The 17,342-nt window shown below is 39.3% G+C and overlaps 1 protein-coding gene across 4 annotated transcripts in view; it reads left to right on the top strand.

Annotated features, from left to right (window-relative positions):
* Stox2 (storkhead box 2) overlaps nucleotides 1-17,342 on the top strand; it is a 209,716-nt gene that overhangs the window by 177,760 nt on the left and 14,614 nt on the right. For all 4 annotated transcript variants that reach the window (XM_070016419.1, XM_070016417.1, XM_070016418.1 and 1 more), the window contains exon 2: nucleotides 7,900-8,052. In XM_070016419.1, coding sequence (XP_069872520.1) covers nucleotides 7,920-8,052 — 133 coding nt within the window. In that variant the 5' untranslated portion in view covers nucleotides 7,900-7,919. The remainder of the gene's footprint in view (nucleotides 1-7,899; nucleotides 8,053-17,342) is intronic.

The following is a 17,342-nucleotide window of genomic DNA, read 5'->3' as shown; positions in this document are numbered from 1 at the left end:
ATTTGAGTGCCTGCTATGCAAATCACACTTGGCTAGGTTTTATTCCATAATGCCTCACCAACACCACCCTTGTAGTGGTTGTTGGGTCAGTATGTGGTGTCTTAGCACACATTTGAAGTTACTGAAGCATGTAATGGGTCTGATGGCTCCTGTTTCCTAACTCTTCAGCTGCCTACCTACTGCAGATAGCCAACTGATTCAAAAGTATTCAATGTTACGATCAGAGAGATGTCAGTAGCATACCTGGTGGTGTTGAGCGCAAAATCCCTCTCTAGGAAATTCCCTCCATCTCTGTATTGATGGTTTTTCTTTGCCTGCTTCTTTACCCTTTCTGACTTGTCTCCCTCTTATTCTATGGTAAGTTCTCATTAATAGTCAAATCTGTACCACAAGTGATGGCCAGTATGACTAGAAGAGCTCCTGGACTGAGAAGATGGTGGGTTTCTACTATAAACCAATGTTCTGGTTGACTTGTCCTTTCATCTTAGTTGTAACTCCACAGACTGAAAGCAGAAAGATTCAGGTGATACTGGAGACATTGATTTACTTGGCTGTTTGTGCCAAAAGCTACCATGATTACTCTTAGCTCTCATTAAAGTTTCTTAGCAAGTCATGGCCAATGGATACTATTAACTTCAGTATTCTTAATAGAAACCTCCTGTTCATGTTTTCTTTGGAATTAAAATAACTTACTAGCCCGGTGCTGATGGCTCGTACCTGTAATCCTAGCTATGAAGGAGGCTGAGATCTGAGGAATGAGGTTTGAAGCCAGCTGGGGCAGGAAAGTCCTTGAGACTCTTATCTTCAATAAACTACTCAGAAAAGGCCAGAAGTGGCTTTGTGGCTCAAGTGGTTGAGCAGTAGCTTTGAGCCACAGAAGCTCAGCCCTAGGACAGACCCTCCCTCCGCCACCAAATTTCCCCCCCCAAAAAAACAACTTACTGAAGCCAGGCACTGAAACAAGAGCTTAGGAGTTGGACTTTACATAAGAGAACTATCAAGTGTAGAAGTAAAAGCATTAAGGAACCTTAGAAAAGCTACCTAGAATTTCTCAATATTCTAAAAAGTCCTTTTTTGTAAAAGAGAATAAATAAATGATGTTTCCTTCCATTGCCTATTGCAATAAGAGACCAGCCCTAATGTTTCAAAATCAGTGGCATTTAAAACAAACATACAGTAAACTGGTGAAAGTGCCTTCTCCAATGTCGGGTTTTCTTTCAGATTTCAAATACAAACATTTGAAAGTCAAGTACAGTAATCTGGTTTCAAAGGAAACTCAGCAGCATGGGAGCTAATGGGAGCCATATGCTCAGTGCTGCACCTAAGGGGGTTGTGGTCTTCAAGAAAGCATATACGAAAAGAATATGTGCTTTTCTATTATAGTATTTCTTTAAAATATTGTAGTAGACCTTTTGTTAAAAGAAGCAAACAGCATTTATACCTAAAATTGGGGTTAATAAATTGAATTAAATTGTAAAACCCAAGATTTGTGTGATGCGGTGCATCAGAGAAGTAGTTGATTTAACTATAACTTCGGAGAGCTGCTTATTTTCCCAAACCCAAGGGCATCTGAGATAAATCTTGGCAAGTGAGGCGCTGGATGGATAGTTGGTTGGAAGGAAAACAGTTGCATTGTCCCTGTAGCCACTGAGCATTTTACAGACATATTTCATTCACTATTTTTATGAGGAGTCACAGTCTCTGCTCCATGTGGTAATTTTATTGGCATTCATAATTTTAAGTTGAGTGTTAATTTTGGCAGTGCACAGACCAAAAGAGAGGCACACATTAATCCCAAGGAACAAAGCTGAGTAGACTTTGCAAGAAAAATTGTAAATTATAAAGCCTTTATTGTGTGGGAAATATTTAATAGCCAATATACTTAGTCATTATTTTAAAAATTTAAGCCAACTCCCTCAGATCTGATGAGCCATTAACATAGTTTTCCTGTCACGTGGAAATAGAGCTGAATACCTGTGTTAGGATTTTCTGCCAACATTCTGCTGCAATCATAGAGTATCATGGAACACAGGAGCCTGGAGGAATCCTTGAAATAATTTCACCCAAATCCTCATTTTACAGATGGGGAAACAGGCACACAGCAGGTAATTGTATTCTTTTTCTTAAGAGACTGTATTCTCATTAACATATCTCTTGAAAGCTTCCTTACAGTGGGAACTTCCCACCTGTAAAATAGGATCCTTTCAGAATTGCCTTTGTAACCAGGCTTTTTTGGTTAAATGAACTTCACGAAAGGTCAAAGATCACTTTTTTAAAGTTTAACATAGACAGTGGGGGGAAAAATCAAACAAACAAGTGCTTAAAAGTAAATGGGAAAACAAGAGAATTAATACTGAATGCAAGCTTTCAGGTGGGAACAGGTTTTAATGGAGGCTTATAGAAAATGAATATTGGGATACTTTTAAGGTTGCCATTTATTATGATGGATTCACTTGGGAAATTATGGATTTCCTTTTCTTTCACAGTTGTATAGGGAGGGATGCTGTAAGATGAACTGAAGTAAGCCTGTATTTGCCTTTTTGGTCACTAGCTTTTAGAAAGCTATAGTTATCATCTTGGAGGGTATGATTGTAAGTTATAAAGTCACCTCTGATAAGTTCTCTTGTCCTACCTAAAGTACAGGAATTAATGAAAATAATGAAAATGTCTCAAAAAGGGGACTAGGATAGGAACAGCTTTTGAACTTGAGTTCCTAAAAGGATGTTTGACATGAAATAGCTATTTAGATGTTTTTCTTTTCCTTTATTTTGGAAGGATGAGTTATATGAGAGAGAATGCTTTTGGAAATAATTCCAACTGAAGTAACTGGCTTAAATAGTAAAAATGTCTTTGCATACTAATGACAGCTCCAGAGAGAGAAGTTAGGGACTGTGAGAAGAAGCTAAGGACTGTGAGACCCAGCAAGCTTACCTCTGCAGGATTTCTACCTGCAGCATCAGGCTTTCCTTGTCATGTGAACCATGGTCATTGTCACCAGCTCATTCTCCATAGTTCTAACAAGTGATTTCTCTAACACAAATACATCATGGGATGACTGTATAATGATTTCTCTAACACAAATACCACATGTGATGAGGTATAAAAACATGGGGCAATGTCCCCTGATCATTGAGAATAAGATTTAAGCTTCCTGGTCTACCACGACCGGGACTCAGCTCTTCTTTCCATTTCACCTGAGCCTGCTTCAGCTGAGCCCAGGCCTATGCTTTCCCAGATTCAGATGCTGCTTGATGTTCTATACCAGCTCTCTCTCCTGCTGTGGGGGTCCATCTTTGACTACTTGCCTCATTGATCCTGTTCATTTATCTTTCTCCTCATGCTGACAAGAAAAGTGCTTTATATGAAAACAACATCGAGACAGTCACTGACCTGCTTTAAATGTTAAATACTCTTAAAACTGGCTTGCTTACTTACTATAATTAAATTTGAAGAGATTTGCATGTCTTCATATTTAAATTCACTTAGGAGAAATTTATTGAATGCGTACCTTGTCCAAGTCTTTGTGGTTGTTATTATCTGAATTCTAAATTTGACCAGAATCCTGTGAGCACTGAACTTACATGGGTGTTTGTTTAAAAAAAAAAACTGAAATGAAACCTAGTTAGTTCTTTTTTCTTGCAATAGGAAAGAACGACAACTAAGAACTCATAAGTTCAGAAAATAGCTTTGAGGTTATAGAAGAGTTACCTTTATAGATGTGTGTAGAATTCATTCTGACGTAGAAAATTTCATTCTGTCAATTATACACAATAGGTTATGATTTATAATTTATGCAAAATGTGGTAGTATCTGTAAGTGGTATAGGTGAATAGTAAACCCTCAGTATCTTAGCAATGTTTACATTTTCTCATTTTCTTCTTTAGTATAGTTGGTTGAAGAATTTTCTAGTAGCATATGTAAAAAATGGCTGGTTGGCTCATTAAGCAGGTTGATATAAAATCTATAGAAAATCTTGATAAACCAGAATAATGTGGTGTTGAAAGGCATCTATGATTCCTTTACGAGGTCTGAAGTAAACCGTCTAAACCTCACTTAATGTAGTATTAATGTTTCTATGGTAACTAGTGTATTTGGGGGGAGTATTGCTCATGAAATTAATCAGAGGGAATTTTTTAAATTACATGGCTAAGAATATTTTCTTTTGATCATTTTGCATTTGTTTAGCAAAACATATGAATAAAAATACCTTTAAAATACCCTACAAAACTCCTTGGATTATAATGTTATGCATGGATAGTCATTCAACAGACAGATATTAGGCAGCTGGTGTGAGCACTGCGTGTAGAGACTGGGATTGTGGTGTTTGCATTCCCTCGGTCATGGAGCTTGTATTTAGTGCATATAGTAGGTGTGACAGACAGTAAACTAGGAAACACAGCACATGTGCACACATTTAGGGAGTGAGGTCAATAGACTTGAAGTCCTGTTGGGATAGCATTAGATTGAGTGGACAGGTAGAGCTCTCTGTAGTCATGATGTTTCACTTGTGACTTAAAGGATGAGAAGGAGTCAGTCCTAAAAAGGTCCACCCCAGGAACATCCATGCCAAGGGCAGAACAGAAACACAAAAACCTGCCTGAGTTCAGACAAAGCCTGACATGTTCAAAGCATAGAGGAGGTTGTGAGCATGGAATAGAAGCCGGGGTAGCAGATAGACAGGATTGGTCTCGGAGGTGAGTGGGTAGGTGCAAAACCTGCAGACCGAGAAAGGAGTCAGATTTCCCTCTAAGTGCAGTAGACATTGCCATAGAACTTTATGCATGTTTTATGTTTCCTTTTCTTTCTTCCTTTGGCAGACCTGGGGTTTGAACTCATGGTTTTTCACTTATTAGACAGACTTTCTGCCACATCAAGTGCTTATGTTTTCTTAAGAGTGTCTTGGTTTCTCTGTGGAGAAGAGAGGGGGGAAAAGTAAGGGAGGGAGGAAGAGAAGAAGGGAGAGAGAGATAAAGGAAAGGAAGAAAGGCATTAGTAGGCCATTATAATGGGCCAGGTGAGAGATGCTAGCAGTGTGCAGTAGGGTTGTGAGTAGGATACTGCAGATAGAGTTGAGGGAACGGATGCAGGAAGCATTTGGATGTAAACAAGATTGATGGTGGAATTGGGGATGGAAGAGAGTGGGAAATAATTTCTCTTAGCACAGCATAAAAATGAAATAGCATGGGATTCGTTATTTAGAGCATCCAAATTCCATTTGTACTCTTTATCTTGGGCTAAGTCACTGCACATGTTCATTATGGTAGTGAAACTTCAGCCTTTTCAAAGCACATGCAGTTCATACACACTGAAAGCATGCTGCCTCTGACAGTTGCTACAGTGAATGAATGAAAAGAAATTAACTAAGCAGATAGCAACGAAACTGAACAAATCATTTCAGCTAAAAGCACAAAAGACAAGCGTGACCTAAAATAGTTGATTTTGTGAAATGTCATTTTCTTTTTCATCGAGAAATTTCCTCTCATAGCCTATACAAAAATCAGGAAATCCTTTGACTTGATTTTTAGGACCGTATTTAGTACTTTGTGTCTTAGTTTTCTGTGAAGTTCTTAGTTATGACAGATGGAGTCTTTGGCTGGGTTCAGGGCTCTTATGGGAAGAGAGGATTGAACAGGTATAGCCCCCCAGCCCCCATCTCTGCTGCAGCCCACCAACTGGCACTAGGTCATTTGTTACACACCTGGCTTTCAAGCAAGATTTTGTATGAATGAGGAATGCACTAGTTCTTTTTAAAAGTGTAAATATAAGTTAGCTGGGCAGTAGCTACCTTTTCTAGTCAGATAGCCCCAGCCCAGATAATTCTACCATTCTTGAATCTTCAATAAGAATTGAGCTTCTCTAGTTAATGAACAAAATTCACTTTCCCCACTCATTCTCCCAAATTTCATGTGTTTAAGTTCTACCTGCTGCTACCCCACCAAATATTGTGTGTAATTTTTTTTTCAGAGAGCTTCTCTTACTTCTGTCTCCAGAGGCTCCAGAAGTTTATGGGTTCTAGGCTAGATGAGTTCCTGAGGTCTACTGATTTTTTGTTAATCTCCTTGGTCCTTCTCCTTTCCTGGGTTTGAGTACTTCCTGCTCCCTCTGGCCATGAAGACAATGGCTGACTCCTATCTCCATCTGGCAGAGCAGAGCTACAAGAGGACTGGTGGAGCCCTCTGAGGTGTAGAGAGAGGGGAGCCCTCTGCTGAGCTGGGCTAGGAATGGAGACCAGACCTTAGCCTTGACCACTGGAGTCCTGTCACTGTTGGGTGCATCTTCTAGCCCTGTCCCCACATATGGTGATTTCCAGTCCTGTTGCCTGGTTTCATCTACACAGCATGTCTCTTCTAGTCCTTCAAAGCAGGGGTTCAAGTTCCTTGCCAAAGAACTTTGTAGTCTGCAAAGTTTAGAATTGTGGCTGGGTTCAGCTTTAAGTACTCTGACAGGGATGAGGCTGGTCCACCCATGAGCATGCAGACATCTTCGGGAGAAAGTGTTGATCAGTGCCATGTCTCAGCTCCAGCCAGCCATAGTAGCTTATCACATGAGCAATCATGCTTAAGGAGCAAAAGCGAAGAGACTAGACAAGTACATGCAAGAAACAGGATTAAGAGCTCCCAGTTATTCTGCCAGTAGTGTCACATCTTTTTAAGCACAGTCTTACAGAATCACATGAGTACAAAACAGGGAGGACTTGAGTATTAGGAACAGACTTTCCCTGCTCTCAGTGGCTCTCTCTTCGGTGGGGTCAGCCGCCACAGAAATCTGCAGGGAATTCTAGAGATTCTTCCAGTACAACTAGGATTTCAGAAGTAGAGAAATATTTTCATTATACCTTGGCACCTTTTCAGGAGTCAACATCTATTACCCCTTAAATGCCAGGTGTTCAGTTTCCTCTACTTCCATTTCCCCTTCTAACGGGCAAGCATGTGAAAGAGGTCCCAGTCTCCTAGGTGTACTGCCGTCTGTCTGTCCTCTCTGACTCTTTGCAGGCCATCGCACATGTAGCCACCATGTTACCTGCCTAAACCTCTCTTATCTGTCATTGTCAGTCTTGAAATTCCCTCCATGGCTCACTGTTCTCCATGGGATGAAGGCCTTGGACAGCTAACACTTCCCCCATGGCTGTCCATACATAGCAGGGCCCCTGTACTACCTACTTGAAGGTCCTCTGACTCCTGATACCAAGCTTACCTCCTAGCCACCAGGTACCTCCCAGTCCTTAGCACCAGATTCGGGTTGCAAAGCCTGGGGAAACCCTACAGCTTCCAGCCTTTGTAGACCCCAGGTAGGATATATGACCCTGTTTGCTGTGTTCTGAGCTTGCCTAGTCTTCTTTGCACCTGTCACATGACACAATGACCTTGTTTGTCTGACTCTTCTACTCCAATAAAAATGTTTTGGGGACTGAGATATTTGCTGGAGGGAGCTGACTCACCTTCTGTCTATAGCTCACCCCGCCCCCCGCCACCACCCATAGGTGCCCAACACATAAAGGCACTCAACATTTCAAAGAATGACTCATCCTTACCACAAATGCTTTTGTTGACTTGGGAATGGCAGTTGTTAAATAAATCAGCTCCCCGTTAATAAAATCAGAATTATCGTTCAAAGCTTCATGGTTGCAAGGCTTGTACTCTTCCTATTCAAATGAGGCCTCGGGTTTTAAAGGAAAGTTGTATTTGTTGAGACCACAGAAGCATTCCCCTGTGTGTCGGCCTCTTTCTGCCCGTGTGGTACTGGCCATGGCCAGAACCAATTTCAGTGTTCAGAGTTGATTGAATCCATAATCCAGAGGATAGGGGAGAGTTGGGAGAGGTGTGGATGTGTGAAGGTGTGTGGGTGACAAATGACCAAGTGTCCTAATGAACCGTTCACTTGAAAATTGTCTTTCTGCAGGTGATGTATCACCAATCAGTATGTCTCCCATCAGTCAGTCTCAGTTTATTCCACTCGGGGAAATCCTTTGCTTGGCCATCTCAGCAATGAACTCAGCGAGAAAACCTGTCACCCAAGAGGCACTGATGGAACACCTGACCACGTGTTTCCCAGGTAATGAGAAAAGAAAGGAGCACTTTTCAAATGGATGTGCACTCTGGTGGCTCTAGGACTTCAAATGGACTGTTCTTCCCAAGTTTAAACATAACAGAAAAAGTCTTCACTCAAAGAGACCAGAAACTTGTCTTTCTTCTGTAAGTAAAAAAAAAAATCAAAGCACCCATGTTACATTAAAAAAAATTCTATTGCTCCAGGTTTAATATTCTTTTATTTGGTACTGAGCAAAAGAATCAATAGAAACTCTAGCAAAAATGACCAGAATTCCATTCAGCCTTTACAATCTAATCTTCCCTAAATACATGAACACAGAAGTAGTGTTCATGGAAATGTTTTGTCATAAGAGTTTAATGGCAGCAAGAGTCATGTCAAAATTAAGCTTATCTTCCATGTTTGTGTTCTGGCGTGGTGAGCTTTAAGAAAACATTATTTGTTCTAGGTTTGATGGCTCAAATCTGTAATCCTAGACACCATGAAAGGCTGAGATCAGGAGGATTATAATTTGAGACCAGCTGGGGCAAGAAATTCTGGTGACTCTTTCTCATTCAATAAAAGGCTGGGCATAGCGGTTGCATGGCTGATATCCCAGTTACTCAGGAAGCATAAATGAGAGGACTGTGCCTTCAGACCAGCCTGGACAAAAAGTAACACTTACTTTAAAAAAAAATAACTAAAGCAGAAGGGGCTTGAGGACATGGCTGAAGTAGTAGAGCAAGTAGTAGAGCATTTGCCAAACAAGTTGGAGGCTTTGAGTTCAAACCACAATGTTTCCCTCTCCCCACAAGAAATAGGGAAAAAAAGGAATGTTGTTTGATAAGTTAAGATTTCATTTGAAAAGAAAAGGTAAATGCATTACTTTTCTCTTAAGTACTGTAAAACAAAGACAATAGCCCAGCTATTCTATGAATGACATTTGACAAGTCCCGTGCTAGAAGATGTCAGGAGTGCTGGTAAACTAAACAATGCAAACCCCATCTCAAGAGAAGGACCCAACCCTCAGTTCCAATGTCTTGTCACACCCTCTTCCTACCAAAATGTCATTTCCTTTTAGAGTTGCAGGAAAAAAAATTCAAGAGAATATAGAAATTCAGTTTTATGTGCAATCTCTAAATTTCCTTAAATACTGACAATTGTGTGTGTGTGTGTGTACATGCACACATGCACACGCATGAACATTTTATCCTGTATATACCAGCAACCTGCAGGTCAGCTAATCAAATATGATACAATATGAGGCTACCAGCTTGGTAAGGACTGAACGTCTTTCTAGATTGAATTAATATATAAAAACATGTAAAAATGAATGCTTGATGTACTGTTCACTCAGCTTAACAGTGATCTTAATTAGTAGAAGCTGTTAGCTATATCAGCTTTTGCTACAAAAAATGCTGGGTAAGAAACAACCACAGAACGGGAGGGGCATCAACAGCAAGCATTTATTTAGGTCCTGTGTTGAGTTCCCTAGAAGTCAGCTGATATAATCAGAGCCTAGCAGAACACCTGTATCCCATCCTCTTTGGATAAGGGGGCAGGTGGAGACCGCTGCTCAGGGGATGGCAGAAGTTCGGGAATAAGGCTCATTGCACAAGAGCTTTTCAACATCTCGGTCATATCCCCTCTCTAAACATTGCATTGGGCAAAGCAAACATGTCCAAACCCAAGGTCAGGTGTAGGGAGGCATACCCCACATACAGGGAAAGGACAGAAGAACCAACTTGAAGCTAAGTCATAATTTAATTCACCTTCTTGCATCTCTAGCCTTTCTTTTTGTCCCAAAGAAACTTTATTTTTCTCTTTCATTGATTTTGTCTTCTTTTTCTTTTTTTAGTCAATATGTTCCACCATGAACCCACCTTTGAAACTTACAAATTATCTTAAGTTTTATAACATTTTATCTCTGCATATTCTTCAGTATTTATCAGATAAGCAGAACCCTGGGAGAGCTGGGCAAGGGGATGGGGGGCCGCAGACACTCTTGGCAGACACTGTAATCTGGTGAAACACAACCCTTCCTGCCTTATAGCTGAGTAGCTGCTGCTGACATCGAACAATCCAGCAGCTTTTAAAAGCCTTATATTTTTATATAGGCTCATGAGAGATTGCACAGCTTTTTCAAAATTGGTTACATGCTTTCCATTGCTGGTGTAGAAAATGAAAAAAAAATGTAAAGAACACAAAGCTGTGTGTAAGAGTGAGCAGTTTAGGTCCTTGCCAAGAAGCCAGTAACGGTATCACTAGATTGGAATAATTTTAGAGAAACAAATCATTCCTACTTAAAAGAATAACTGTTTAACTTACTTTCAGGGTAAATGAGCTTTAATCCCAAGGCCTTGATCTTCAGAGGGACTGAGAGGAGCTAACTAAACCTTGTTCATCTGTATGACATGGTGATTTATTGGCCAGCCCCAGAAGTTTGCAAACTCTGCCCAAACTGGAGTGGAGACAGTGCTTTGTAACTGTGGCCTACAGGCTTGATATGGTCTACCACCTGTTGTTGTCAAAAAGTCTTATGAGAACATAACCAGGCCTGTTGGTATATGTGTTATTTTCAGCTCCTTAAGCTGTAGTTGTCAAATGGTAGAGTTCCATATGACTCACAGAGACTAAAATATTTACTGTTTGACCCTTCACAGAAAAAGTTTGCCACCCCCACGACTAGGGCATGGTGGTAACTATTTAAAAGGTAAGAGATTTTACTTCTTGTATATCTTACTAAAATTAAGTGTTATAAAAGTGTTTAGATACTCATACTTAATGCCCATTCTTATCAATAAAAAGAATCATTGATTGAAGAGGTAAAAATCACTTTGTACAACTATTTGAAGATGATTTTTAAAATTAAATAAAAAGAATAGGCTGGGCACTGTTAGCTCTCATCTATAAGCCTAAACTACTGAAGAGGCTGAGATATGAGGATCACAGTTCAAAACCAGCCCAAGCAGGACAGGCTGTAAGACTCATATATCCATTAAGCACCAAAGCACACACATAAAAAAGGAAAAAGTACCCTTGTTTAAAAAAAAAAAAAAAAGGGCTGGAAGTAGAACTGTGGCAAAAGTGGCAGAGTACTATAGCCTTGAGCAAAAAAGGGAGGGTCCTCAGAATCTGAGTTCAAGCCCCAGGACCAGCATCAAAATAAGTAAATAAAAATAAGTAACTAAAAAATATTTATGTATAATTTTTAATTTATATATAATTTTATATTGTATATATAATTTTACATTTGTATATAAATTTATTATATATTATATATTTATTGTATATAATAATCTGGGTATTGATGGTTCCTATCTGTAATCCTAAACTACTCAGGGGGCTGAGAGCTGAGGATTGTAGTTGGAGCTAGGCCAGGTAGGAAAGTCTTTGAGACTCTTATCTTCAATTAACTACCAAAAAGCTTGATGTGGCACTATGACTATAGTGGTAGCTTGCTAGTCTTGAGTGCAAAAGCTCAGGGACAGTACCCAGGCCCTGAGTTCAAGTACCAGGATTAGCACAGCATAATTAATTAATTAACTAGAATTTGACTTCTGTTTCTGTTTTTGGACATCCATATTTAAAGAGTTTTTTAAAGATAGTTTTTTGGAAAAATCACTGAAACAATCACCGTTTATACAGGTTGAACTTTTGAAAGTGAATCCAATCATTGTGTTTATCAGCTTCATCATAGAATCAAGAATTGTTTTAAAGTTTAGAAAGAATGTAATATTTGCATCTTATACTTCTGGAACAACTACTCATCCGTTCCACTAGAGGGAACAGATAATCATGAATGCAATGATAAATGAATGATCGTTTAAATCAGGCTAGTACTGGTTAAGATGTTAGGATTGGATCTTCTCTGGAGGAAGACTGACTAACATTCAGAAGACTTGAGTTATACCTGTGAGGCTAGATATGGGGTTGAATTTGGCTTTAGAGTTTTCTGCGAAGTATTAGTATATCTACACTCTACTGTACCCCATTCATCTTATTGAATTCTCCTTCAGCTACTGTTCTTCACACACACACACACACACACACACACACACACACACACACACACACACACACACATATCTAAAGAAATCCATCAAACATTTTTGATACAAAGCCAAGTATGGTAGCATATGTCTATACCACTCAGGAGGCTGAGATAGGGGAATTGTTTGAGCCCACGAATTCCAGACATGTCTGGGAAGTATAGTGAAACTGCCTAAAAACCAAAACAAAACTGTTTTCATCTAAAATGTTTAACATTTAGAATATGTACATGTGTTCTCTGTTCCGACACTTGGCAGATTTGCAGGATTAAAGCTCTTTAAATTAATGTGCTCTTTAAATAAGAGCACATTGTCCTGCTGTGATTTTAAATGTCTAGTTTTGTTTTACAAGATGTAAAGGTGTGGAAAGGGAGAGAGGCCAGGTCTCTGCCTTATTAGAATATGAAGTATATCCTGTCATTTAACATGTTTGGGTCACAATGTTATTCATGATGAGCTTCAGGAGGAAGATTTGGAAATGCCAGAATATACACACATCTGACACATAGAAACAGAATATACAAACCTCTCTTCCTCAAGTGAACCCTACAGATTCCTGAAGGTACCCTGTAGCTTAGAGACAATTGAAAATATCAGTTGTTCAGACTAATTAAAATAAATAGTCAACAATTTTCAGATAAATTTCCAAAAATTCACAGGTAGAAGTGTGAAAAGTACATTGGACAGAAAGTAAAGATTATTTCCAGCCAGGCATGTAAAAGTGTAGAAAAAAGAGAGATCAGGTCTCTTCCCTGTTAAAATGTAGAACATGTCTCTGTTGTTTAAGATGCTTTGGGTCACAGTTTTTGGGTCACAAATCCTAGCTGCTTGGAAGGAGGAGATCAGGTAGAAATCAAGAATTGTGGCTTGTGACTAGCCTGAATAGAAAAGTTAACAGGACCCCAGTCTCAACCAATAAAAACCTGACTGGCATGGTGAGGCTATATGGGAAGTGTAATTAGGGATATCATGATCCAGGCCAACCAGGAATAATACAAGTCCCTATTCAAAAAATGACTAAAGCATAAAAGGTTAAAGGATGTCTTAAATGATAGAACATCTGTTTAGCCAGCTCAAAGCCTTGAGTTCACACACCTCCAAAAAATATACTAAAACAATGCTTCTATTTGTTTTTCTCTCAAATTAAAGTTTATTTGATTGATATACCTGAATATCTAAAAATCCTGAGTGCAGGCCAGGTACTGGTAGCTCATCTCTATAATCTTAGCAACTCAGGAGGCTGAGACCTGGAGGATCTCCATTCAAAGCTAGCCCAGGCAAAAAAATCCAAAAGACTCATCTCCAATTAACCAGAAAAAGCCAGGCTGAAGGCATGACTCAAGTGGAAGAGCACCAGCTGTGAGCAAATAAGCCAAGTGATAGCTTGTTACCATGAGTTCAAGTCCTTATTACTGGAGGGCAGGGGGAGGTAGCTTTGGTGTAAATTCTCTACAGAAATTCTTTCCTGTCTCTTCATTGGGAACAAGCAGAGAAGTCATTCTTAGCAGAAAAGAAAGAGTATTCCATTGTAGTCATGGTTTTTGTTTTTTTATTTTATAGATCCTTGAGTTGTGAAATCATTGGTAGATAGGCCTTATAGTTCTATAATACAATTCTATAATACAATTCAATTTTCGTTTGAAAGCAATGACTATTCTTATCTAGAAACCATGATCAATTATGAGTTCTTATAAACCCACCTTACCATTTCAAATATAGTCAGTGATAAATATGGATTTGTTATCTTGTTTGCTGTGCCAACAAGTAGATCATCGTGTACTACAAAGCAGATAGTGTATTGTCTTGGATTCTGTTCTCTTCTTTGTGAATGGTATCTTCTGTCCTTTAGCAAAAAGCCCTGATTGTACTAGAGCATAGCAGCTCTTGTAAGTTGTTTATCTTATGTGTAACCACTTTTTGTTTTATGATAGTGTTCAAGGATGGTATGTGTCTAGTTTGGGTTAGACCACTAATTCCATTAAGTACATTTGTCTTGTAGGAAACTATCACAAAATTAAAAACCAATTTTATTATGCCAGTCTTAAAGTCACTTATACAAAAAAACTAATGTTCACCTACTAACAGCAGAGCGTTAGATTAAAAGGCCACTGTGAAACTCAAGAATTAAGTACATTAATTAAGACACTATTTCCAGTTGCCAGTGGCTCACACCTATAACCTTAGCTACTCAGGAGGCTGAGATATGAAGAATATGGTACAAAGCCAACCTGGATGCAAAAATCTGTGAGACTATTAATCAACAAAAAAAAGAGTGACTAAAGTCGTAGAGAACCAACCTTGAGTGAAAAAGCTAATGGAGAGCTCTTTGCCTCTGAATACAAGCCCAGTATTAGCACTTAAAAAAAGACAGTATCTATAAACCTTTTCTACATCTCTCAGGATGCTTTGTAGAGATGGTGAAGGGTATTATGCTATATTATAGTCACAGACTTTCTCTCCTTGAGCATTCCAGGCCATTTCTGTTGCCTTTATATCTAACTTTTGTAAAAGTTTTGCTAGGTTTGGGGGAGCCTAAATATAGCCAGGAGGTGTTAACTTCCTGCTACTGTAACAAATACCTGAGATAGTTCAACTTATAAATGGAAAAAGTTACCACACATGGAGGCTCATGTCTATAATTCCAGACAATTAGGAAGCAGAGGCAGGAGGATCGTGGTTTAAGGCTAATGAAATCATGACCTGGGAGGTCATGCCTGAAATCCAGACACACCAGAGGCAGAAGTTAGGAGGATCAAGTGTAGGACTGACCCTAGATAAAAGAGGAACACCTGAGCTAAAAAAATAAGTAAGGTATAAAGGTCTGAGGTATGGCTTAAGAGGTAGAGCTCCTGTCTAACAAGCACAAAACCTTGAGTTCAAACTCTCGTACTCCCCAAAATAAATAAATACATAAAACATCAGAAAGCATAAAGGTTAATTTTAGTTCATCATTTTCAAGGTTTCCACTCACGATGAGGCTTGTGATGTGCTATCTCATAATGATAAGAACATAGAATTGACCAAACTTCCTTACCTCATGGCCAGAAAGCAAAAAGGGAGGGAAGAGCCTGGGGTCTCAGAATACCCTTTAAGGACACGTTCCCAATGACCTAAAAGCCTCTCAGTAGGCTCCACCTCATCAAGGTCTCAGTAACTATCCCAAGTACCAACCTGGGGACCAAACTTTTAATACATAGGTATTTGAGGGGCATTCCAGGCCCAAATTATAATGGAGGTAGTATATAATTCAACCAGTGACACCAGTTCACAGAGCTGGAATTCCAATCTTAATAGTCCAGAGCCCAAGTTTTCCATCTCTACATGACACTGCTTTAACTGTACTGGGATGAGTCATGTGAAATTGCCCTCTCTGTGGGTCATAGTTGTGTATTGGTAATATGTATGATTCAACCTGAATTATTCCCAAATGATATCATCGGACCAGTTTTAAAGTAGCATCACTCTTTGTGTGTACTTTTCAGCACTGAGGAATACAGATTACCCAAAATAAAGCAAATAAACTATACCTGGAGAATTGTACTCTGTTAAGAAATTTATATCCTATTCTGCTGTTAAGGTAAAGACATAAACCCTCCCACAAGCCCTATTGAAAACAATGTAAGTCATTGTGTGAAGAAGCATCTATTAATCTGTCCTGGCATTTCTATTCTAGCAAGTGTGGGTGTTTTAGACTTAGTGATCAAACCAATACAGATTGTTTAAGCTTCTTACTAGTATGTTTATTAGGGCTCAGTGGTTAGACAACAGTCAAACCACCTCTCCTGCTGACTTATGCTGAAAAGGAAAATGGACCTGATTTTTTACCAGTGCCATAGATTGAAAATTGAAGGTGAGGATGAGCTCAAAATAAGAAAGTATAACATAAATAAAGGCCAAGTCTAGTTGTTCTTTTATATAACTTGTAAATTTAAGTAAACTTCATCTTAAGGAAAAAAAGTGGCCAGGCACTGGTGACTCATGCCTGTAGTCATAGTTACTCAGTAGGATGCTGAGATCTGATTATCACTGATCAAAACAAGCCAGGGCAGAAAAGTCCATGAGACTCTTTGTCTTCAATTAATGACCAGGAAACTGGAAGTGGTGTTGTGACTAAGTAGTAGAGTGCTAGCCTTAAGTAAAAGAGCTCAGGGACAGCCCCTAGGTCCCTAGTTCAAGCCCTATAACCAACAAAAATATTAGCACAGAGATGGCTGCCATTGGGTCACACCTGTAATCAACCCTACCTACTCAGGAGGCTGAATTCTTAAAAGGATGAAGGTTTGAAGCCAGCCCAGGCAGAAAAGTTCACTAGATTCATCCCCAAAATAACCAACAACAAGCAGAGCTGAGGGTGTGGCTCAAGCGGTAGATCATCAGCCAAACAAGCAAGCAAGTTAAGTGTGAAGTCCTGAGTTCTGAATACCAGTACTTTAAAAAGTCCATAGAGTAGCTATAATAAGGCAATCTCTACATATACTAGACACTTTATTCAATATGGAAAATTGCTTCTCTAGTTATTTTTATTGAATACTAATATTAGCATGTATTTATTATTATTCAGCCTTGCTTCTCTTATTTTTATTGAAGACTTTTCTCTAAATTAATATCATATTATATAAAACTTGAAATTTTTCTCACTGTTCCTGATTTCGTTTTTCATGATTTAACTTTACTCTGCTTTGTGATTTAATTCATCAGCTCTATGTAACTCCTATTTCTCTCTTCCAGCTTATTCCCTTTTGGTGCTGGGGGAAAACCTCACACGTGCTAGGCAAGTGCCTTCCCATGAGCTCTGTAGCCCACCCTCTGCCTGCTTGTCTGTTTTTTTATTCTATGGGTGGTGTCATCAGAATATATGATTCAGAGGAAATTTAACGAAAACCTCTATCTGGGTCTTGCTTACATGCCATGAGGTGAAGCTTAGTCATATTAGTAGGGTGTGTGTGTGTGTGTGTGTGTGTGTGTGTGTGTGTGTGTGTGTGTGTGTGTGTGTGTGTGTGTGTGTGTGTGTGTGTGTGTGTGTGTGTGTGTGTGTGTGTGTGTGTGTGTGTGTGTACACACCAGTCCTGGACTTGAACTCAGGGTCCAGCCACTATTCCTTAGATATTTTTCTTAAGGCTGGTACTCTACCACTTGAATCACACCCAGCTCCACTTTTGGCTTTTTGGTACTTAATAATGAGTCTCATGGATTTTCCTGACCTAGCTGGTTTTGAACCTCAACCTTTAGACTCACCCGGCCATTGATAGGATTTTGCAAATTGGG

The sequence above is a fragment of the Dipodomys merriami genome, unplaced genomic scaffold, assembly GCF_024711535.1.
Source record: "Dipodomys merriami isolate MVZ:Mamm:240054 unplaced genomic scaffold, mDipMer1.0.p SCAF_12, whole genome shotgun sequence".
In the NCBI taxonomy this organism is placed as follows: domain Eukaryota; kingdom Metazoa; phylum Chordata; class Mammalia; order Rodentia; family Heteromyidae; genus Dipodomys; species Dipodomys merriami.
The sequence above is the reverse complement of the archived record's forward strand: the minus strand, read 5'-3'. Positions and strand labels throughout refer to the sequence as shown.